This window comes from Barbatula barbatula (genome assembly GCF_947034865.1).
Source record: "Barbatula barbatula genome assembly, chromosome: 13".
Taxonomy (NCBI): Eukaryota; Metazoa; Chordata; class Actinopteri; order Cypriniformes; family Nemacheilidae; genus Barbatula; species Barbatula barbatula.
In genome coordinates, this window is record NC_136776.1 from 8,829,707 (window position 1) to 8,853,570 (window position 23,864).

General features: G+C 39.1%; 2 protein-coding genes across 3 annotated transcripts in view; both read left to right on the forward strand.

Moving 5' to 3' along the window:
• The first annotated feature begins 402 nt into the window (after positions 1-402).
• Positions 403-6,029, forward strand: commd2 (COMM domain containing 2). Its single transcript, XM_079471188.1, has 5 exons — positions 403-627; positions 864-941; positions 1,029-1,111; positions 2,606-2,779; positions 3,350-6,029. The coding sequence occupies exons 1-5, from the start codon at positions 561-563 to the stop codon at positions 3,545-3,547; spliced, it is 600 nt and encodes a 199-aa protein (XP_079327314.1). The 5' UTR covers positions 403-560; the 3' UTR covers positions 3,548-6,029.
• A 1,362-nt stretch (positions 6,030-7,391) lies between these two features.
• wwtr1 (WW domain containing transcription regulator 1) overlaps positions 7,392-23,864 on the forward strand; it is a 33,316-nt gene continuing 16,843 nt past the window's right edge. Inside the window, exon 1 of one of the 2 annotated variants that reach the window (XM_079471958.1) lies at positions 7,392-8,098. In XM_079471958.1, coding sequence (XP_079328084.1) covers positions 7,680-8,098 — 419 coding nt within the window. In that variant the 5' untranslated portion in view covers positions 7,392-7,679. The remainder of the gene's footprint in view (positions 8,099-23,864) is intronic. The other variant, XM_079471959.1, reaches the window with a different exon arrangement.

The window sequence follows — 23,864 nt, forward strand, 5'->3', positions numbered from 1 at the left end:
CTCTTCTGAAACCCACCCAACAAAACATATTAAATACAAAACAAATAACCCATGTTTTACAACAACACGCTGTACTGTACAGCTTCTGTATTATTGTTCACTTCAAATTCATATCAACACAAAAAATACACACAATTAACTATATTGTATTCAATTGTATACAATTGTATTGTATTTAGATTTATTTTGTTTTACAAAGTTATGTAAAAAGATCAAGTCCAATCATATTATTTCCTTGTCCTTGAAATTAAATGAATCTATTCAAATTGTGCTTTTTTTAAATACACTATTGACGTAAGATAACCATGGGGCTATTTACGTTCATACATTTTTATACAATTACTCAAATTATTTCATACATTATATCTTATACAAATATTGTACTGCGACTAAACAACCGATTCTTTTCAAGCGGAACTATTGTAGTTGAGTCGTTTGTTCAGTGGGACATTATTTTACTGCACACCTCTCGATCATGTGACTGTTCTTTCAATTTTCAAGCATTTTTCTCTAATGAAAGCCTTGTTTCAGTGTGAAGCTGTAAGACACAGTGTGTGGAGATGTTGTTAGTTTTATCAGACGATCACAAAGATCATTTGTGTTTTTTATCTGACGTCGATCCTGCGGGTGAGTGACAGCTGCAAATCACATCATCATATTTGTGTTCCTGTTTATTTGACAATATTCAGTACCATTTGCATGTGAATTCTTGCTGACTTATCTGCTTATGCTGTTATTAATGTATGACCATTGTTTTCTGCTGTGACTGTGAGGGAATATCGACTGTAATGCTTTTTTTGTTACATCCATTCACAATTGAAAAACATCACGGATGATACGCTGTGTCATTGTATGGTTGTTAGTTGTTTGGGAGTTTTGCAGAATCGCTGTGGAGTTTCTAAAAAAGGGTTCAAACTCAAAGATATACGAGGGGGCTGCACGTGAGTACACTTCTTCGTATGTTTGTTTGTTGATGTTTATGAGCTGATGTTTATTGATTTGGTCATATGTGTTGTATAATGTTGTAGGAAAGCTGAATGTATCCTCAGAGACTATACAGCATGGTGTGGAAGGGTTGATGTATCTCCTCACTGAGAGCTCAAAACTGATGGTGTGTAGATGAACAAACAGTAATCATAACATCTGAAAGAGCTCATGCTGTAACTACTGCACCAATGATCAGACATTATTTCTAAACCTGTGAGCAGAGATTCTCCATTCATGGTCAGAAGTTGTTATTTACAGCTGCAAAGCGCTGATTCACACATACTCTTTCCAGCTCGAATGAATGCATGCATGCTGTGCTTATAGCATGATGGCTTTAACACAGTGCATGTTTCAAGCGTAATTGCATTGATTCTTACGAATCACCTGACCAATCGGTCATAAAAGCTTTGGATAAAAAAATACGTAAATGAGCTGCGGTGTACTGAAAAATTATTAATCTTTCAAACAGAATGCTTCTTAAAGCACATACACGTCATAAAGGAGACACAATTATGCTATCTACTATGTTCATGTAGTGTACATTTACACTTGGTATCAAGGTTTTATAAGTTTACTAAAATTATAACTTGGATAACTTTTCCGTTTATTGAAATGACATCAAATATCGACATTGGAAAAACGTACTAAAGGAATAACTGTTGCCCAACCCTTGACCTTGAACTCATAGTTTGATATCTTGAATTCATGTTCAACCTTAGACACGGTGATGTTTGCATTGAAGAGCCACAATAAGAATACACAGCTTTTTGCGTTAAATGTTTCAATGTCTGCCATTTACAATGTGAAAATGTAGCTTCATCTTTTGAATAAAGAGAGAGAAACTGACTGTCACGTATGATTTGGCACTTATCGCTGATTTGTGAATTTACATACTAATCAGTGAAACCAGATTTGTGCTTTATAATAACATAATAAACTGTTTTGTACAAAGTTTTTTGTTATAGAGGAATAATTTACCGTGCAGACTGGAAAAAGTAAATGGACAACTTATAAATCTTCCTTTAGCAACAAACAGAACAGATTTCATTAATAATTAATGCAGAAAACAATCCTGGTAAAACTTTCCTGCAGGTGAACTATGAGTAACCATCCTCAGTTACTGTTGCTCTCGTCTTTAAACGTTTATAAGTTACTGTTAAAAATCAATCCCCCTGTGAGAGAGTCGGAATGTTTTCTAATTATTGAATCTCTTTTACTGTCAATATTAAAACTTTTCAAGGTATATTGGAACAAGGCACCTCACCCTCAATTTTCCACGTCCACTGTGTATGTTCTCCTGCGACTATTGTTCTTGAAGAAATTCTGAGTATAAATTATGCCCGAGAATATATCACCAAAAATGTAGAGCTCATACTGCAGTGTCTCAAAAAACTAAAACTCTGATGCTCCAGATGTGAGCTGTTCTTAAGCTAAACACATGAAGATTTTTAGAAAGATTCTGTTTGTGCATATAATGCAAGGGAAGAGTACTAAGTGTTCAATGTGGAAAACACATACAGCAAGCATACAAGTAATCCATGCAACTCCAGAAGTTGTAGGTGTTGAAAAGTGTACGGTAGTATGTGTAGAGTAAGGGTTCATTTCTTGATCTCTGCAGATCTCTGAGGTGGATTTTCAGGACTCTGTGCTGGTGCTGGGATTCAGTGAAGAGCTCAATAAACTTCTCCTCCAGCTCTATCTGGAGAACAGAAAAGAGATTCGACAGATCCTCAGTAATCTCAGTCCAAACCTCCCTCATTACCACAACCTGGAGTGGCGGCTGGATGTTCAGGTATGACTAATAATGCTAGACACAGCTGCGAAAATTACAATATAAATACAATTCAGTGTGTGGTAATATTTCTTTTTTAAATGATAGAGGTGCAGTGAAGTCCTCCTCAAAGTGATAGGCTAGTTTTTGTGTGTAGTGTAGATATCATACATGGAATAATGTACAGCTGGCCGGTTGTTATCTCAGAATAAACCCCGACAGGGGGATTACTTGTAACAAATGGAGACTTTGTGAGGAAAAACACACTTTCTTTCAGTTTTATGGCAAGAAATAACTTTCAAACAAAGATGCAGTTCGGTTTCATTGTTTGTAAATATAATCTCATTTATGTTATTAATCAGGCATATTTATATTTAATTTGTGTGTATTTAACTGCACCTATGTAAAGGATTTGCAGTACCAGCATGACCCTCCCTGTGTTATTCGTTTTGATTGGTTGTTTTCAGGGAAATAACAGACATTAGAGAAATGATGAGAGACATGTCTGCACAGTCTTGTCAGTGGAATTTCTGAAACTATAACTTTTGAATCCATCTGTGGAGCAGTGATTCAGAGCAGTTGTGTTTGCAGTTGGCCAGCAGGGCTCTACGGCATCAGGTGAAGCCCACTGTCACCCTGAAGCTTCACTTGGAGGACGGTGGCACGTGCCGGGCACATGTACTGCAGACGGATCCTGCCACCCTGCAGCATCTCATACAGGAGATGGAGCGAGCGCTCGCTGAACTGAAGAGCAACCACTGCCGTCGCATCCTGCGCAACATCAAATAACATCAGCAAAGAAGATAAACCTTCTCATCACTCAACATTCACATTTTGTTATGTGATTTATGACATTTGCTGTCATATTTACTCGCACAGCTCTACATCAAATGATTTGATTTATCATGAGCTAAAGGATGATTGGAGCTGTTTCATTTGGAGAATTTATGCAGATGGCATGGTTTTATTTGTACAATTCTTTACATGCCCTTAGAACTATATGTCTTTTATGTATGCATTTTTGGAGCATACATTATGACTGATTGTTCAGCAGATATATTATTCTGTTGTGAATGTCTTTAACATTACATAGTTAAAGGTGGTCTGGTGTGTTAATGAATGAAAATGAAAATAATACAAATTAGCCAAAATATTGAATAGATAAACACACAAAGGGCAGGAAATATGCAGAATCTAATAGAGCCATCCATTGAAACTGCCATAACATCTATTTCACACACATGTGCTTTTGTGCTATGCCGGGTTGTATTTTGTTGTCTTTAACTGTTACCATGAACAAGATTTTTAAATTTTCAGCTCCACATTTATGCATTTATAAATAAATGATTTGGATAGGTCTTTGATGTCATTTTCTGTATTAATGTGATCGTGAGGCACATTTCTGTGTATATGTACTTTCTGGATAATGAATAATGATTTATCGCTAAGGTTTAATCTACAAGTTAGCAAAGTCATCTATTTGAACTCTGCATGGCATTACTGGGCGGTTTTTAGTGTAAATTCAACACTGCAGCTGAATGTAAGTTTCAATACTGCTGTTGTGTTCTGTTCATCACATGCTGCTCTCACTTATATTGCTGATTCTTGCTTTTAATTGTGGGAAACAGTAGGGTTGCACCAGCCATTTGTAAGTTCTTTCTTAAATGTGAACGTAAAGTCCATACTAGGGTCTGTAACTTAGTAACTACTAGCTAGTTTGTAACTAAATCTGTATGTTAGTAGGTTGTACGTTTGGTCTTAACGCCGGATTCACACATACACTGTGTGAAGTGCGTATGCGGTGCGTAGGAGGAACACTTATGCAGTACAGAGCCATCATGCGCCTTTGTGCTTCCACATACTACGTTTTAGCGCGCTATCGGTCCGCGACTTCTGTGGGATTCAGTCAACAATGGGTATTTCCGAAACTTACGTTTTAAGAAAGGTTTATGAAACGCTATTTTCATCATTATGATTCTCTGTTTTATGTTTAGTGCGAGTGGTTGATAGAAATGTAAGGGATAATGTACAGGCAGCCTGTTGTTATCGCAGAAATAAGCCCCGACAGTGTGATCAGGACCCGATGCGAAGCTTATTACACGGCTACTTGCCGCATGAGAAAAGAACTGGACATAAAATGTGAATTTGAAATATTTTATTAGCTCATTTTTACCGAATGCAGATCTTCGGCGAGGAAAAGCCGTTTAGTTTCAGTTTTAAAGTAAGAAACGACGTTCAAACGTCACGAAAAGGGCAAATGGTTTTTTAATCATTTGAAAATAGAATGTCATATATGTTATTAAAAGACATTTATATACCGTTATTATGTGATTATGTATCTTACGAACTACTAGCTACGTTCTGCCTTAAGGCCAACGGTTCAACCGAATAGCGTACAGAGTCAGTTACAAACTAGCTAGTGGTTACTAAGCTTCTAGTGTGAACTTGACGTTAACATTTAAGAAAGAACTAACGAATGGCTGGTGCAACCCTACCCAGATCCGCAAGCTGTGTGAATGATCTAATCTATTAACATGGGCACGTGAAAAAATACGCACCAAATCCACCCAAGTATAGAGTATGTGTGAATAGGTAGAACTAGTAGTTTGAGCTCTCCGTAAATTAGGCCTAATGCGTAGTCGCATAATATCACGTGATGTGATCAGGTTTATTTAAATAACAAAATGTACCCGTTAGATTGTGACTCCCCTGTTAAGAACACTGGATTTAATAACCTCCACTTTAGAAACTGTTGATGGTTATGGCAAAGACTGTTAACGTTCGTTTAAAAGCTTTCAAGCTAACTTGGTAATGCCTAACTATAATGGGATCAAGTGGTGAACCGAAAGTCTGGAGTATTAGCCTTACGCGCATACACAGCAAGTGTTCATTATATATACACTGTGAGTGTTAATTTGACCGTATTTAACACTGGTGGTTTTGCTATGTATGAAAGGCATAATTCGTAATTTCAAAAAAGGTGGATAGCAGCCTTTAAATTTGTGAGAAAAAGTTGTGTTGAAATGTTGTAAATTTCAAAAACAATACAGCCTAATTAACACAATCATAAATTACATGGGTGATTTCATTTTAATGATTTTAATTTTATTTGGCGTGCACAACACAGGCAGATATACACACACGGAGGCACGCTAGGAAGGTTCTGCTTAGAATCCTCAAAAATGTAATATCACATAATGTTCTTTATTTTAAGTGACTGTAAATGTCAGCATTATATTGGCATGTGTAAATAATTAAAGAATGTCGAGTGAAACAAAAGCTTATTCAGTTAATTCAGTGCGTCTGCAATTTTATTCCTACAGTTACTCCTGATGGGAGGCTTCCGTAAATATTTAGTTTGTATCTAACATTGCGCTTCAACTAAATTGAATGGTGCAACTCAAAAATATTCAGTAGTGCATAGTTTCAACTTAGTGCCCGTTTCATTCAAAACTAGGCTAAGTTGCAACCGCCCCCAAATGTTTACCAAACATAATATTTAAGAAATTATTAATTTATTAACTTAATTATGTAGCGGAATCACAATTAGCTTAGAGACACTATAGGAAGGTGAACTAAATATGAACTGAAACTTCATTTAAAATGTAAAATCCTTAGTCAAAAATGAAATATTGTCATTTATTGTGGTGTGTACAAACATTTGTTGAACTTTTCGTGAGGGACAAGACATTCAGTTGTGTGCCTTCAGTGTGAACAGGTGGGTTTCTCAGCTCATGTCATGCTGCCATGTTGATCTTCAGACACATGTACTGTACATACAGTGTAGAGCAGCAGCAGCACACTGCCTTTCATTTTTATTACAAAATCTTGTACAACTGCTTTACTGCAGGAAATATTTTAATCCTTTCAGTGTTCACATATACAATGACTTGTTATAATACAGATGAATGTAGATGCGAAGAAACACTTAAAGTAGGTGTGACTGATTATCAAATTAATTTTGGGTGGATTGGATGTGTAACGGTCGGTTGACCCATATCTTTAAACTGGTTGTATCCAATATAGCCCAACAATATCAAATATAAACAAGCTGTACTAATCTGATGTTTGCGGTGAGAGAACATCACGTGTTAAAAAAACTAAAAGTTCTGTCAATTACTCACTCTCCAGTTTGTTTAAAACCTGTATACAGTACTTTGTCTGGTTAAACACAGAGAAATATGTTTGGACGAATGCTTGAAACTAAACAGTATAAGAATTCATCCAAAACAAAGAAATGACACAGATTTGGAACAACTCAAAGTTGAGTAAATGATGACAGAAGTTTCATTTTTGGGTGAACTATCCCTTTAACCCCGATACATTTATTAATTATTATTATTTAACACAATAAATGTATCTAATTTTTATTTAATAGATACTGAGGGAATTCACTTTATTGGAGAATATTGGATAAGAGTATATTAAGTCCAACCAACCAATAACTGTCTATGTTTTACGTCTAATAAAAACAACTTTAATCTTGTTCATTCTCTCCCTTCCATACTTCAGCTTTAAACCTCCTAGTAACATGGCCTTGCAAACGAATGTTACTGTTTGGCTGTATGAAACTGTGTTTAATATTCATGAGTGTCGGATTCATTGAATATTCATGAGGTGACACAGGAGCTGAAGGGGGGGGGTGAGCGAAAGAGAGTTGACAAAGTTTCTATCGGGACAGAAACTCAGCGAGAGAACGCAAAGGGGATATCTCGAAAAATATATATGCTAGGCATTATGACATCCACCTTTTCATCTTTATGACAACTTTATAAAGACTTTTCAAAACTTTTCCTATAGGCCGAAACCACTTAACCAAAGGAGAAGAAAACAGGCCCGACCCCAACAAACTTCCAACACTTTTCAGGACTTTTTCCGTCGATTGTTTTTGAGCGCTCAGATTTGTTCGCCTCGCGTGGAAATGAGCAGCAACCCTCTCCAGCCGTTACCGGGCCAGCAGGTGATCCACGTCGCCAAAGACCTGGACACGGACCTGGAGGCACTTTTCAACTCCGTCATGAGCCCGCAGCCGAGCTCCTGGAGGAACAAACATCTGCCCGAGTCCTTCTTCAAAGAGCCGGACTCAGGCTCCCACTCCCGGCAGTCCAGCACGGACTCCAGCGGTCACCCGCCGCGGCTCCAGGTGCAGCACGTCCGCTCGCACTCGTCCCCGGCGTCCCTGCAGCTGTCCGCGGGCGCGCTGAGCGCGATGAGTGCCGCGACGCCCGGGCGTCAGCACGTCCATATCCGCCACCAGTCGATGGATGTGGTGGAGGATCGGCCGCTGCCGCCGGGCTGGGAGATGGCGTTCACTCCCAACGGACAGAAGTACTTTCTCAAGTAAGAGCCACAAACTCACTTCTCACTTTATTTCTTAATCTCTACCATTTACATTTGCTTGATCCTGATTTAAAACCATCAACCGTACTTTATAGCTGCAAGCTGCAGCGATGTGTGGTGTATTAAACCGGTTTTAATCCAAATCAGTGCTCTTTCACACTGGCAGTGACGTTTTCATTTTGTCGTGTGAACAGATTGAAACGCCTTACGCACGCACGCACAGAGCAGAGCACATCTGAGTGTGGATCAGAAAGTCATGTGTAACACACGCTTCACACAACAAAGCTGCGATCAAGGCTCTGTCTCACCCTGATAAGAGTGTGTTTAACATATCTCCACTCACTGTGTGTCTCAATCTAAATGTGTGTTTTGACTTCAGGACTGAGACAACTGTTTTCTGTGGCCCTGGGGGGCAAGGGGGGGGGGGCACGGCTCTTATCTGATTCAGTCGTGTTGATCAGTCAGCGGGGTTGTGATCGGCTCGGTGGGATTTCAACAGGAGTGTTGCTGACTGAGATTAACTCGCTCGCTCCCACCGGGATCTGACTGCATTCACACAAGTAACACTTAAATGTGAATCATATTCTTATTTACATGTTGAAACCAAAGTCTCTACCCCTTGTAATACCTAAACCGTTTTTGTCATTTTTAAAGGGATTGTTTACCCAAAAAAAACAATCCATTATTCCTCCTCACGTGGTTGCAAACCTATATGTGACTCTTTCTTCAGTGGAACACAAAAGAAGATATTTTGAGAACAGTATGAGTCATTTAGGTTGAGTGTCTTTAATGTTGTGCAGAAGAAGGTCATACAAGTTCTTTATGACGGCGAACAAATGATGAAATTAGCTGAAATATCCCTTAAACTGGTTTGCTTTGGGATGTGTTTTTTTACATAGGAAATCAAGTGTTTAAGATATAAAGACAATTCTGTCATCATTTGCTTGCCTTTGAGTTGTTACAAATCTTTATAAATATAGAAAGATATTTGGAGGAATTCTTATTACCGGACAGATTTTGCCCCCCATTGACTGCTATAGTAGGAAAAAATACAATGGTTGTCAAAAGTGCCCCAGAACTGTTTGCTGTCCTACATTCTTCAAAATGTCTTCGTTTGTGTTCAACAGAACAAAAAAATATATATAACATCATTTGTCCTACAATGTGAGTGAACGGATCAAGCTAGATCTGTTGGTTAGAAGCATTCTTCCAAATATCTTTCTCTGTGTTCATCAGAACAAAGACATTTACACAGATTTGGAACAACTCGAAGGTGAGTAAATGATGACAGAATTTTCATGTTTGGGTGAAGTATCCCTTTAGTTCAACAAAGTACTCAAATTATTAAAATGAATCAAATTATTGCACACTTGTAACTTTATATTAGTATAAAACGTTGCAGTTATCTCCTTGAGAATTACGATTACATGATATAAATATGGACGATTAATAAATTCATATTAATAGCAAGTTTGGTTTATAGGTGAGTTCACTTTTTCTATTATATATTGACAACTACTTGTCATCAGAACTGTTAATTAAATACATAAATTAAAAACATCATCAAAATAATATTCTTCTTTACCAAACAAAACCTCTAAATTGGACAGTATCAGCTCTCAGGAGTATCATGAGTTACCTCACTTGATTTCAGCAAAGTAGATTTATTCATGATTTTTAATAATCTGGTTTACTTCAATAACTCAACTAACAAATGAAGGATGTTTCCCAGTGAATACCCTGATGTTGGGTTAAATTCGATCGCTCGCAGCAAATCTTTCTCTGTAGTTAATATTCATCTTTTACCTGGAAACTCATGAGAAAACGTGCCAGAGCTTGCAGACGTTAAGGAAACTCCTCCGCCACCAACAAAGCATAAGACGTGAGCTCCACACCGCCCTACAATTAAAAAGTCAAAAGAATGAAAGAGCTAATGTTCACCCACCGCACACTCTTTATCTGTAGTATTATTTCTGCTGTGAAGAAAACACAATGTTAATGCTCAGGATGTGAGTTTGGTGATCAGTGATACATGTTGTGTGCGGGGGTCTGTTCGTCCACCCCCACTATTAGGGTCCATGTATTTCTCTTTTAGCGTCATACAAACCCTCCTCTTTCTACTCAAGCAACTATCGTTCTCAGGATCTTTGTTCCAATTCTACAATTTGCAGGAATAGTTCACCCGAATATGAAAATTCTCTCATGATTTAATCATTCAAGTCACCCAAATGACAAAATTGAGTTAGTATGGTCTTGTAAAATATTATGTTTTAATACCATATCTATCGTGTCTCATGACTAGCTCTCATATTTGGGCTTTGTCACGAGACACACAAGAACCTGTAAGATTTAAAGTTTGATGTGTGCCACTCAGGCCACATTTGAATCGAACTCTTTTAATTGAATCTCTGTGTTTGAAACGGCACTAGAAAAGCTAGAAAGCAGTAGCAAAAGTAACCTAAAGGGGGTGGGGCTTAGTGGAGGGGAGTTCTGCACTACATAGGACACACCTTTCTCTTCTAATGAATTCATTGTCCGTTTAAAGGGACGGGTCAGCCATTCCCTGCCATATATCCATACCAACCGCGTGTGTAATGGTTAACCGGGTGTATTACTCCCGGCTGGTACTGTTGTGTTTTTATTTTACCGACAAATATGCTTATAGCAGCTTTGATCCGAACAAACCAGCTCCCTGATTCTTCTTTTGATTTCCTTCATACTTTCATTCGATCTGTCTTTTCTCCATTAAGTTAAAGATAAGCTGTGTACAGTTGAGGTTTTTATAGCTGCCAGCTGTGGCCCACATCTTCCACAAACTCCCCCAAACATTTTCTTGGGTTTGTGTGAGACTTTTGCGCAAGACAAGCTCTCTTGGCCTGGACTACATATGTTTATACGGACAAATCCATTTTACTAAAACATTTGTTCTTTTTGGATAAATAATGCGAATTTGGGTAATGAAATTTGGATTATTGTCATAAAAATAATGCCAAAATGCAAGCAGTACCACTGGGCTAAAAACGAGCCATATTTTACTTTCCACATCTTTTGATTTTGAGTAAGTGTGAAGAGGACAGATGTCCTAAGATTCACACATAAATAACACAGAGCAACAGACAGATTGGTTTGATTTTACGTCGATCGGACGGGCAGTTATGACGTTGACGCTATAAGTCCAGTGCTGTTGTAATTGTGTCATGTATAACAGTGTGTTTAAAAACGTTTCGCTTTATCCGAGTCATGCTGTAAACTAAAAGCTTGCGTTGCACTGACCGGAGGTTTATTAAACAGACTCCAGATGTGCCATATCATAGAGTTCAAACACTTAAAATCTCAGCTCGCGTTCTGCTTTTGTATTTGCTAAACCGTAATGGCTGGATTCTAAAGATTTGCGGGAAACATTGACTAAAGGAGTGATTTTTTTCCATGGGCTGGCACTGCAGGAATGTCAGGACAATGTTTGTAGCTCAGCAGGGGTGGGTGTGAAAACAATGGCTGTCGGGCCGCAGCGCTCTTTAATGGAATCCCAGGACCGCTCCTATCTGTGCTGCTGCAGACAAAACACATGTGTTCGTCCAGACGGATGCCAGTTTTTGATCTGCTCTGTGGAGAGACGGTGAAGTCCCATCCAGTACGTGAATTAGAAAAGCATGAAGATCTGCTCGTCCGACCCCGATTGGCTGAACTGCATCTGGTCGGCTCTTTCTCTTACGCCGATAGCTGCCATCAAAAGACAAAAGTGTCTTTGTAGCTGAAACACTTCAGGGCCTTGCGTGACTGGTAGATGTAAACTGTATAAAAGCAATTAAAGTTAAAGGGAATGCCATGTGAGCTGTGTTGAGCACCGCTGCCTTTGTAGAATTTGGCTGAAATAAATAGAGTTTTATAAACCCGACCGGCCCCTTTGACTTTTTTAAACACATGGACCTCATACTGCAATAAAAGACTTATTCAGAGAAATCGAAACCCATAATACATAAATAAAACCTGAAGCATGCTAGCACTGTTTATGCTTTGGACATGAATGTTTCCTCAAATCCTGCAGCTTGCGAGGAGAGGTGTGCTTACTTTTTAAGCTTCCTGGTGCAGGATAAAAAAGGTGAGATTTGACTGAATAAAACAGTTTAACATACTGTGCTCTATGCAAAAATGTTGTCATTTGTAAGTCAAGCACATGGTGCTCCATTGAAACACTGAGAGAATAGTAGTGTTTTCAGACAAAGGCCAGTGTTATGAAATGCTCAGTAAGCTCATTGACATCTACAATAACACTACACACGCACACATGCACGCACACCACCGCAGCTGATGGTTTTTAGAGGACTCATACGTATCCACACACAAGCAGATTTTTAAAGCCTCCCGACTGGGACGGGGAGGGGATGGGGCGTTGTGTCATATTTCAGCATTCCTTTCGTATGCACAGAACAGCGGCAAGTGTGTAAAGCAATTGTCATGGAAACCAGATATATGGCACACTGATCCACAAACCGTGTTGCCAGATTGGGTGGACTAATTCTAGCCCAAAGGCTTACTAAAACCCGCCCACTCTAACAAAAACCAGCCCAAATTTAAACTGCCAAAATAACGTGATAGAAATGTATCGCAATGTCATTCAACAATGATAATGAGCATTTTATCTCATTAAAACTAAGTTTGACAATATGACCAAATAAGAGGAAAACCAGGAAAACAGATCAAACATAGCAAATGCATTAAGGAGAGTTAGAAAATATGACTAATATGTCCAGAAATCACTTCAAGGTGACAATGATGAAATGAACCAATGACTTTAACCCTTAAACCACTTTGTGCCTACTTTAATGAAGTGGAAAGCAACATGAGTATGCATTTTACACTTGTTCATGAACTTAATGCACACCACGGCATGTTCAATTCATTGATATATACTAATACGAAAGAACAACAATAATGCGCTTACCTTTTTAAGTTGCCTTAATATCTGACAGAACTACAGTATGTCTTTTGGGAATATGGGATATATTACAGAACATATAATGCAAAATTTTGCCAGCAGATGTCAAGGACGGGTATGGCAGAGCACCGTCTGTACAGTTTAAAGGTGTGCTGATGATGAACAGAAGTCGTATAATCCCATATTCAGTTAGATTTTTATTAAATCATTCAACTGTGCACTGAAATCAGTTATGGTCTTCCTCCCATAGTCCCATTACCATGCAACATATATTTGGGCCATTTTGGCATTCAATATACAAAGTACAGTCCTTTATCGCGCCAAAAACCCGTCACTCACAAGTCATCACATCTCAACGGTAGATTGATTGACAAGTTTCCCTATCCCAGACCTGATGTGTTAAACTGAACCAATAAGGGCTGTGTTTAGGAATCATGTTTTTATGACTGCACTACACATTATTTCTGAATGTTTTGAAATAACTTGACTAAATAAAAGCAAAGAAACAGCAAGCTGCTTGGGCATGTTTCTTATTTCATAAGCAACCCAAATGTTATCCATCTGCCCAATGCATTGTTTTCCGGTCTAACCCGTTTAAATGAAGCACAATTGGGCGGGGACCGTCCAATTTGGCAACACTGTCCACAATGAATCCAAAATATTTTTTTATTGAGACATGGAGAATATTTCAGTAATGTCAGTAAGCCTGATAGCTGAAATAGGGATATACTGTATATATAAAAACTTTTTTAAGGATTGTCTAGTCAGCCTACCATGTGTTCAGTTCACCGAGAAGCTGCGTCCCAAAATCATGATTTATACTGCTGACACAGCAGACAATACTTTGTTGACAATGAGTGTTTGGGTAGAAAACCAACACCTTTTAACAGTTTATCATAACTGTGATTTATTATATGAATGTCTGGCAACAAACGACGTTAACATGCTCTGTTTCCAGCCCTGTTGTGTTTCTTGAACATACTGTTACTGAGCATCAACAGACATCTCCATCTGAAGACATGCAGGGGAGGATAGTAGATTTCTCTGCACATGGCCCGTATATCTCTGGCAGTATCAAGAGACCTTAGAAAGTGAAATGCTCGGATCTCTTATAATGCTTTTGATTGGGTGAAATATTCCACTTCTGCACGATGTTACATACGTGCTGCTGCAGGAGGTTTATGGGAACCGAGTCATATCTACAGAGACTTGGGGTCAACTCCTGTGAGCTTATCAAACACCTTGGCAACCGCATAGGTTTACCTTAGCAACCACTCGTGACACATGAGGACTGTAGTTGTGAGTTCTTACGACAGTGTAAAAATCTCGCTAGACGTAAAATACTTTTTCAGGTCGTTTTAGTAATGATATGAGGTCTGATGGGGGTTGTAGGTGTTTTTTGTTGTGAATGAAATGGTTTGGATGGATGTTTTGGGTATGTATGCTCTGTGTTTTCCAATAAGCAGTTGAAAGCGATGGCTTTGTCTTGAGGATATGAAGCTGCTCATTTCCTTTTGTTTGTCAGAATAATGTCAGGAGGGACGCTTGGGGCAAGTAAAAACAAAACTCAAGAAAACATAGTTTACAGTATTTCACGTGACACCTGCTGTCCCAACCATCAATCTGTGCTTGAATATGTTGTGAACTTAAATGCATACTTCAAGTCTAGCAAGGATCACAGTTTTTTAAAATCTTATCTAACAAAGCTAGAATGCGTCCTTAAAGTATAATTCACCCAAAAATGAAAATTATGTTCATTTTCCAGAAGCAGGGATTTTGACCTAACAAATAAAAACAAGTGCACCTAAAGCAGGAGTCTATGGGGTGAGGTTTGCTGTTGGCTTGTGGCGAGTTTGGATTTATTTTAGTTTAACATGCCAGAATACGTCCTGAGCTCTCTCTCTGTATCGTGGGCGTTTTCACTAGGGGCGGGGCTTAGATCAGCGACACCCTCCTCCAGACTTGTTGCCAGAGCATGTGACAGACTCCTCCCCTCTCTGACATTTGTCTCTCTCTCTCTCTCTCTCTCTCTCTCTCAGTTATGTGGATGTATTGTTTTCAGCTCTCCTGCACAATGGGCGTTTCATTCGGCAGCGTAGGGGGAATGCGTGTGGTCACATTTGTTTTGGAGTGGATCAGGAGCCCTGCAGCAGCCCCCCATTCACAGCAGCGTCACCTCATCTTGTGTGATGCATTGCCCCATCCAAAGAAGCTTCACCAAAGACAATTTGAGCATGATGTGATGCTTATTGTCTGGTGTTCCTCAATGCACTCACAGAGTCAAAATGGCTCCTCCTCGAGGGTCTGGCATGCGTCTGCTCTTTGAAACGCTATAAATGCCCCTGCATTCCACTCACCACGTTCCAAACACCAAAGATGAGAAAAGAATCGAATTTGCTTCGAGTGACTCTTCCAAAGAATACACATTCCAGAAGAGCAAACGCCTTTATGGGTCAGCCCAGAAATCTGCATTATTATAAATAGAGGTGGAAAGAGTTCCCAGGGTACATTCTCTTTGAGTTTTTGACAGATCATTTAACACACAACCGTCAAAGTTTCTAAACTTAGCACACTATAGCTTCTGTCTATGTGATGTTCATTTGGTTTGTTTGTTTAAATTCTGCGTCTCGCACGAGTCACACTGGAAATGACGGTCTGCCAAACGTAAATTCCAGAAATCCGGTTTGGCTCAAGTGTAAAACCAGCATCACCAGAGATCCGACGACACACCATACTGTAGTCTTTGTGTCGATGTAATCTGTCTTTGACACATTGTGACCGTGGACAAGCAGGTGACATGCAGGTGTTGTGAGGAAAACAGGTAAAGCAGCATAGCTGCGCAGTGAATGTTTATAGGAGGCGTGCGATGTCTGAACAGATTACCCCTACAGGCTCTAAGAAACCTGTGCGGCAACAGTCAAGGTTTGACAAAACTTTTCCAGTTTCCGTTCAAAAGTTTGCACATTTGGAGTGATAATAATATCTTAGTTTTTTTGTGTAATTTGCTTAGTATTTGCTTAGTACAGATTATTCACAGAATTATTCAATCCGATGAGCTAAACTCGATCAACCCCGGTGAGATTCTCTGGCAGGGACAATGCTTTACATTCGTTTCTTGTAACATTTATGCACACATTATGTGTAATTATGTAATTTTTGTACCTTTTCATCTATAGTTGACAGGGCTACCAATGCAATGCCACAGAGTTTCGGTTTACAACATAATAGCCTGCAGTTAAATGAATGACTCATCACAGTTGATTCAGATCACTGATTTAGATCCCGCTTTTTCAGAGGATAAACGCCTCCGATGTCATGCCCATGGGTCAAAGGTTTGATATTCTGAGAACTCCTGCAGTGTCAACGTTTGGCAGGTTATAGTGCCGTCATATCTTTGAGACCTGGTTGCAAGTCCAATAAACATTCCGTGTGTGCTTTTGAGCAGAGAACAATTGAAACAAGAAAGTTGAATGTTTTTCATCAAAGTCAAGTACACGAAGCGTTAATAGTGAAGAGAGAAGCGAATGGTAATGAAGGTTGGTGGGGGTTTGTCTGTTTTGAGCCAGGGCTTATTCCCATGTCTCCTGTGGGATTATTCACAATGACTGCTTTGTCCTGTGGACATTAGGCTAATTTCTGTCCATTCTTTATATTTTCACTTTCTGTGAGACGTCTGTGTGCCGTCATGAGCTTTCCTGTGAAAAACTCTTTTGTTCTTTGTGTTCTTCTCATTGGATGGGGCATCTCGCAGCAGCTGGCATACAGTATGTTGACTCTTCTTCATTGAGACTATGTGAGGTGTGCACATGGACTCTTGGTGAATTCACTAAACCACCCAGGCGCTTTTGGGTGCAGTATTTCAGTGTAAAAACAGGGTCTTCAGTGTTTCAGCTTTGATTTTGTGGAACTGTGGCACTGGATGATAACACACGCTAATTAACATATCTGTGACATCATCACACTCTCTGAACATTCTGGATTTTAATACTGTACATCGTATTGCCCAATAAAGCGGTTATCATTTACATATTTCCTGTTTCTGTTGTCAGTTCTGTTTTATAACCAAGACACATCTCCTGATAAAATCACCACACACCTTAAAGAACAGAGACTTTGGCTATATTCTGTCACACAGCGCATGCACAATTTCCGTCTGTGCTTAAGAATTTTGTTCAAATATCTTCTTTTGTGTTCCACTGAAGAAATAATCAATACAGATTTACAACCATATGAGGGTGAATAAATGATGACAGCATTTTAGTTTATCCCAGACTGGCTGACGGAAACGAGCAATGCATTGGACATTATTTTTCCAGAGTGCTGTAGTGTTGTGTGTGGATCTGGTCCTCACTGGCATTTCTTCATCTGGTCTGTGCTGCTGGGGTCATTGAACAGACAGCAGACGTTGTGCTCTTTATCTTGGATAGGAAAAGACTATGAGCGTTTGGGCCAGCAGCCCTCGCTCAGACTGTTTTCCAGCTCAACTCAAGTCCCGGCAGCCACGTGGGCTGTTACCTTTACTGATATATTGAGCAGACTCACTGTACATTCATAGAAGAAAATCACAGCCAGCATTACTGTATGAATACAGGACTCTTACAACCCTATGAAATCCGTAAACATTTTTTCCAAATTCATTTTTTTCCGTTTCATTTTTCTGTGTTCCTATTTTTTTACGGTACAATAGTACTATTTTTGCTCACATGAAAAATACTTCAGTATACTTAAGCATTTACTCATTAACTATAGTAAGGCACCTAGATACTACAGTGTTTTTAGAACCCTAAAATTTTGGATCACTGCACAACTATGTTAAAGGGGCCATTTACCATTTTTTAGTGCTATAATCGGGTCTCTTGAGCATCTGCCAACTCAGAAAATTTGAAAAATGACAACTCAGTAACTTTGTTTATGTGAGCCTATCTCTTCAAGTCTGTGAGAATAGGAGCTGTTCAGATTTCTCTCCCTTACTGACGTAGATAGCTATTCTAAATTACCGCTACTTTATCTGAACGTGTTCACCCATTTTGTTTTCATGGAAATCCTCCAGATTGAACAAGGCAAAGTAGCAGATAAAGACAGGTACCGCTATTTTTTAAGTAAGACATCAGGGACCTGATGCAACTTAAAAGTAGATAAAATGACACCGTGCCACGTTTGTCCGTTCACTCGTGGAAAGCAATGTGTATGGCTTTTATACACGCGGCGGGATGGTCCTGTGTAACGTTACTTTTCTTGACTACCTTCACTTATAGAAAGCAGTGTGCATGGTTTGTAAACATGCGACAGGTATTCAATATGTAATTTCACTTTTAGAAAGCAGTATGTAAATATGCGACTAGTTTGTAATGTGTAGGCCTACTTTCGCATATAGACAACGTGATGCGTTTGTTAGGAGTCCGTTCGCTTATAGACATACCTTTTTTTCACACTTAGAAAACATGACGCCTTAGTTGGGAGTAGATGATAAAGTTGTGTCATCATCACGTTTAATGTCTATCGTATTCATCTGCGGATCACATAAAGCAGTGCCCTCACCACAACGAATAGTAGTAAACCTCTTAAAAAAACAGCGCTTCTATTATCTTGACAAACTTACAGATGTAAAATTTAATCTGTATATATTTAGAATGATGGCTATGGAATGCATTGCATGTTGCTTGCTTACATCAAAAGCTTGATGCATGTAAGTCTATTTGTCATATTCACTAGGAACGATGCTTCTAACCACAGCTCTAGACCTGTAGTTCCAACAACGCAACTTTGTGATGCTGCTTGATTTCTTACAGAATATTTTTTGTTAGTCTTCAGTCTGGAGGTGTTTAACATACAGTACTGGGCTGTGCTCCAGCACTGATGTATTATACGCTACACATAATGTGTCCTGATGCGTTTCTTATTAAGTGACTTGGCAACGTGTTGTTCTGTAGTTTTTTATGCTGTTATATACTGAAACATTGACATAAACGTTTTTATTGTGCTGTTGAGAGTCACAAACTTCCCATAATGCTTTGCTTTGTCTCTGACAGGAAAGGCAGTGGTCATGAATCACGGCTGTGCTTGCTCTCCAAATCTCTGTATTCATTTTGTGTCCTTTCGCCCACATCATCATTCACGCAGGAACAATAATGTAGGCCTGCTTGTTGAGCAACATGCACGATGTGTATAAAATCAAATCATCCCCAGTCAGTGTTTTGTATGTGGATCTGTTGGCTGTGGGTTACTGGAGAAATGCGCCGCATAAAATCTCTGCCAGGTCTAAAGTTAGCCCACCAAATGTCAGCTGTCCTACACTCACGGTCCAGTTGTCCAGAGCAGTAACCCACCTAAAGTCCTTTTACAACAGCTGAACAAGATCTCATGCTTTGGACTGCTTCAACTTTCCATTGGCTGAAAAAGTATTTTTAGAGTCTCCACACTATACACAAACTTGGCCATTCAACATATCACACTAGCAACAGAGAAGTGTTTATTCAGTATTTCAGTAGTTTTAAGGCAAATTTCAAAGGTAATTTCTAGTGGTCGACTGATATGAGTTTTTAGTGGGTGTTTTTGAGAAAGCAATATGGCTGATACAAGACAAATGTAATAACCGTAAATGCTAGACATACAGAACTAAAAGAACACACATGATATCATGTTAAATATGTCATGCAAGTATTCCCCAAACAATAATGCCGGCCTCATCGTCATTTCTCCAGCAAAAAGTAGATTTACTGCACCACTACAACCAGCGGAGACATAGTATTTATATGCACACTACTTTAAACACATATACATGACGACAAAGTGTATTAAAAGCTCTTTTTAGATTAAAACAGTGTATGCGGATGTACGTAAACACGTAGTGTTCCTTATAGTGAACAGCGCCATCCACTGGCCCGGCATGCATAATGTTTTTTTCGTTTTCCCAGATCTGTGTAAATTCAGATCGTTTTGATAACACTATTGTGTGTACTTAAAACTTCAAAAACGCAAAGGAAAACTTTTTAATTTTTTATTGTGTATACATACTCTTATCAGTCAAAATATATATAAATCTGAAAACCGATGCATTGGCCAATCCCGAAAAAAATCTAAATAAGATAAATAATGCTTTTTTGTCGTGCGTTCCAGTTACTATCAATCAAACTGAAGTTGGTTTGTTTTGATTTAGGCCAAAATAACTAAAAACATACTGCTAACTAACACTTGTTCTTTTGTGACAGAAATTCTGATGTTTCGATAGACCGACAGACAGACAGAGAACACAGACAGATAGACAGCCCCACAAGCCCCAGCTTGCCCTGTTTCCACAGCAAATTTTTCAGGTTTTATTGTGCGAGTTATCTGATGACTATAATTAGAAGCACATTCCACTTCCTGTGCCGCCCCTCCCTCACATTTCACATTTAGCTCAATACTTCTGATTCCAGCACATCCAGCTGGTGTCCCTCAACAATCCCTCCCTCCCCCCCACCTCTGGCCATCCGTCTTTTGGACAGCCTCTCCGTCACGACTGCTTTGTGCTGGATGTGCAGGAATTCCCCGGGAACTAGAGCTCAGAGACATTGGGAAAGTGGATCTGTGTCTTTTGTTGGTGTTGTCATTGAACACAGCTGGGTGGAGCGAGTTTGAGAGACACTGAGCTGCTGTCAGTCAGTGTGAAGAAATCAAATCACCTGTCAGACAGCAGTTTGAGAAACTTTTTGAAATGGCTCTCTAAAGCAAGGCTGAATTTGTTATGAAAATCATATCACAACGACAAAACATACTTCGTTTCTATTTTCTTTGTTCTAAACGGCATTGCTTATTTTTCTCTTTATTTTTGTATGGAAATATGGAAATACATTTCTTTTTAAATGCACAAATGTAACTCACTTGTGGTTTTGGTTGTACCCTTTTCACCTTGCATATTAAACACAAAGTCAATTTATAATTAACTTCAAACTTAATAATATTGAAATATTGTATATTATTTACAAATTATTATATAGTTAAATATTTTACCTGAATGTAACTGTTGATTCATGAATATGCTAATTTGTCCCCGCCTCCATTCCAATGCGTCAGCTCGGACCATTTTACAGTCTATAGCCGTATTCGGATGGTAATTGTTTCTCATAAGGACGTCTGTAAAAATAAATCTGCGTGGCTCCTTGGTGATAAAACTCATGCATTCGGACAAACTTAAACTTCATTCACGGTGTAGGTGTGAGTTTGTAATCCCGCGGACCCGGAAAATGCAATTCTCACATGCTCGGTCACATGACAATTTGCACATATTATGTATATTTACGTATTCTTTCTTTGTCTTTGGTGTGTTATTAGTTGTCCATGCATGTATTCGACACGTAAAATTGCAAAAATGTAAGTGTTGACACAAAAGATGAATTCTATCTAAAAGCGAATGCTCACACAGACCTGCCTGAAACTCCTTGTGTAACCACACCCCCACACATTTACGTCAGTTCGTGGTATGATTTGACTAAAACCGCCAAAATGTATACGCAATTAAGGTGGGCATACCTGTCAGTACAATTGCTTTGGAACCTGATGTTACATCTAAAACAAACGATAATATTTGTTTAAGCCGTGTCATTAGACCCCTTTAAAATGCCAATAAAGAAAGTTTTCATGTTTTTTCTTGTCTTCTCTCTGTTCTTATCATCGCCCTCTTTGTGTATTGAAGCAGTGATCCTGATCGGTCAAGTTAGATAGAACTTATGTTAACTTGCATTTACGCCATCACGTTAACAGAAGGAATTTATAAAACTCGGTATCATCTGCTCATCATACAGACATGTATGATATCATTCGAAGGTGTAAAGGGTTTACATTTATTTACGTAGATTCATGATAACCACAAAACATTGTGCTTTTTTTGTAAAAGAAAGAAAGCCAAAAAAATGTACTCTCTGCCGTCTCTGAACTGTTTCTCTCCATTCGCAGAAGCACTTCAGGTGCGCGTGTGAAATGACGTTATGTGAGTCATTTTGTGCTTTTGATTCTGCCATTTACAGTATTTTAAATGCATCAGAGAATATAATCTCTGAACCTCTTAAAGAGCAACGCTCTGTGGTACTTTAAAGTGGTCAGAACCAATTTACAAAACCTATTTGGATTTAACACCTGTTATATGGATGTAAGAATTATTAAATTACCCCACGACCAAAACAACAGGTAATTCTGCCAGGAATTTGTTTGCGGGTGGTGGAAGAAAAATAAAATTATATCTTACGTCCCTATGAGAAACAATCACTGTCTGAATAGGGCTAATGTTACTTTCATTCGCACACCCTGCCTTATTATTTCACATTAATAAATGGACTGATGTAGCACAGCGGAAATTTAATAGAAGTGACGGTTTGGAATTAGAAGCGGAGGTTTGTTAGAAGGCGTTGGGAAGGCAGGGGTGGTCTTGTTGGAAAGTCCGGGTGTAGACCCCCGTAAGCACTGTTGTAATAGCTTTCCTGTAGCTCAGTGTTAAGTGCATTGCGTTTACAATGCAAGGTTGTGGGTTGGAGGGGATTGCAGATACCTATGTCAAATGTATAGGATAATGCAATGTAAGTCGCATTGGATAAAAGCGTCTGCCAAACGTAAATGTCTCCCGGACATGCGATTGCCGAGCTGGGGCCAGTCAAAGTTACAACCATCCGGAGGACATAGCTACAGAGCCCGGAGCCGCATCGACTTGTTCCAGGCGTCGTCGGAAATACCCGGCGGGGACCTTTCCAACGGGCTCCTCTCTCTTAGTCTCCTGTACCTGGCATACGGCCTCTTGCCTCCGGCCAAATGTTGATATAAGAGCATTATCATATACACTTAGTAGTACTTGAAATATTTTATGTTATTATAAATGATGAATAATCATTTTATCAATGTGGATGCTATAATTAAGGTACTTGTTCAAGTTGAAGGCTGGTACATGTTTATAGATTCCTCGCAGGGAGTGTATGTGTGTGTGTGGATTGTGTGTTGACATCGCCATGGCTACAGACAGACTCACATTCCTGAAGTTTTCATGCTGGATGCTGGAGACGACCTTCACATGCATGCTCTGATGAGAAACTCAATACAGATCTTCGGTCTGAGCCTGAGTGTTTTTCCAGATGAGTCTGAAACATATGATGAAGACACAGTGTTCCCTAAAGCTCTTAGAGTGTTTAAACCCATTGCAGATCTCTTGATCACTGTCTGTTATTGTACGGCGTGAAAATCAATCAGTGAAATCAGTGAGTCATCAGTTTATGGCTAAAGGCACTGATACACTCACTGTGTATGTGTTTGTGTGTGTGTATGTTTCCACAGGCAGCACACCAACAGGAAGAGGATGAAGCTCAGTTAAGAGGTGTTGTGTCCATCTCTAACATTGTGTGTGTGTGGAGGGAGTTGTTTTTAGTCCACCAACATCCTATTGTTTTTTGGGATGTGTGTGTGTGTGTGTGTTTCCGGTGTAAACGGCATGTGGCTTGTACGCAAACACTAGTGTAGTATAATATTCAGAGGCAAACACGTGCAATAAATGATTTCAACGTACAATTTTCTTGTGTATGCCTGTTTAGGCTATTCCTTCACTTTCTTTCTCTGGATATTTATCACAACCTAAAAGGATTGCAGAAGATATAACAGCTCTTAAGACTTGAAGCAGTGACACATTGTGTTTGGTCAGCTTAAGCATGAATGAATTCAACATGAAGGGTCAACATGAAAAACAAAAGTTAACTTGGAAAATGTTCTTGTAAATGTCTATGAAACATGTGACAGATCTCAAGCGGGTTGGCTAATTTTAGCTGTAGAGTGTTGTTCACTAAACTGCTGACCCAGTGCACTTTTTGCATCCGCGCC

Coding starts and splice junctions, on each gene's coding strand:
- commd2 (XM_079471188.1), top strand. CDS start 561: ATGTTGTTAGTTTTATCAGACGATCACAAAGATCATTTGTGTTTTTTA. Junction 628..863: donor ATCTGACGTCGATCCTGCGG/GTGAGTGACAGC, acceptor TATGGTTGTTAG/TTGTTTGGGAGTTTTGCAGA. Junction 1,112..2,605: donor CTGAGAGCTCAAAACTGATG/GTGTGTAGATGA, acceptor TGATCTCTGCAG/ATCTCTGAGGTGGATTTTCA.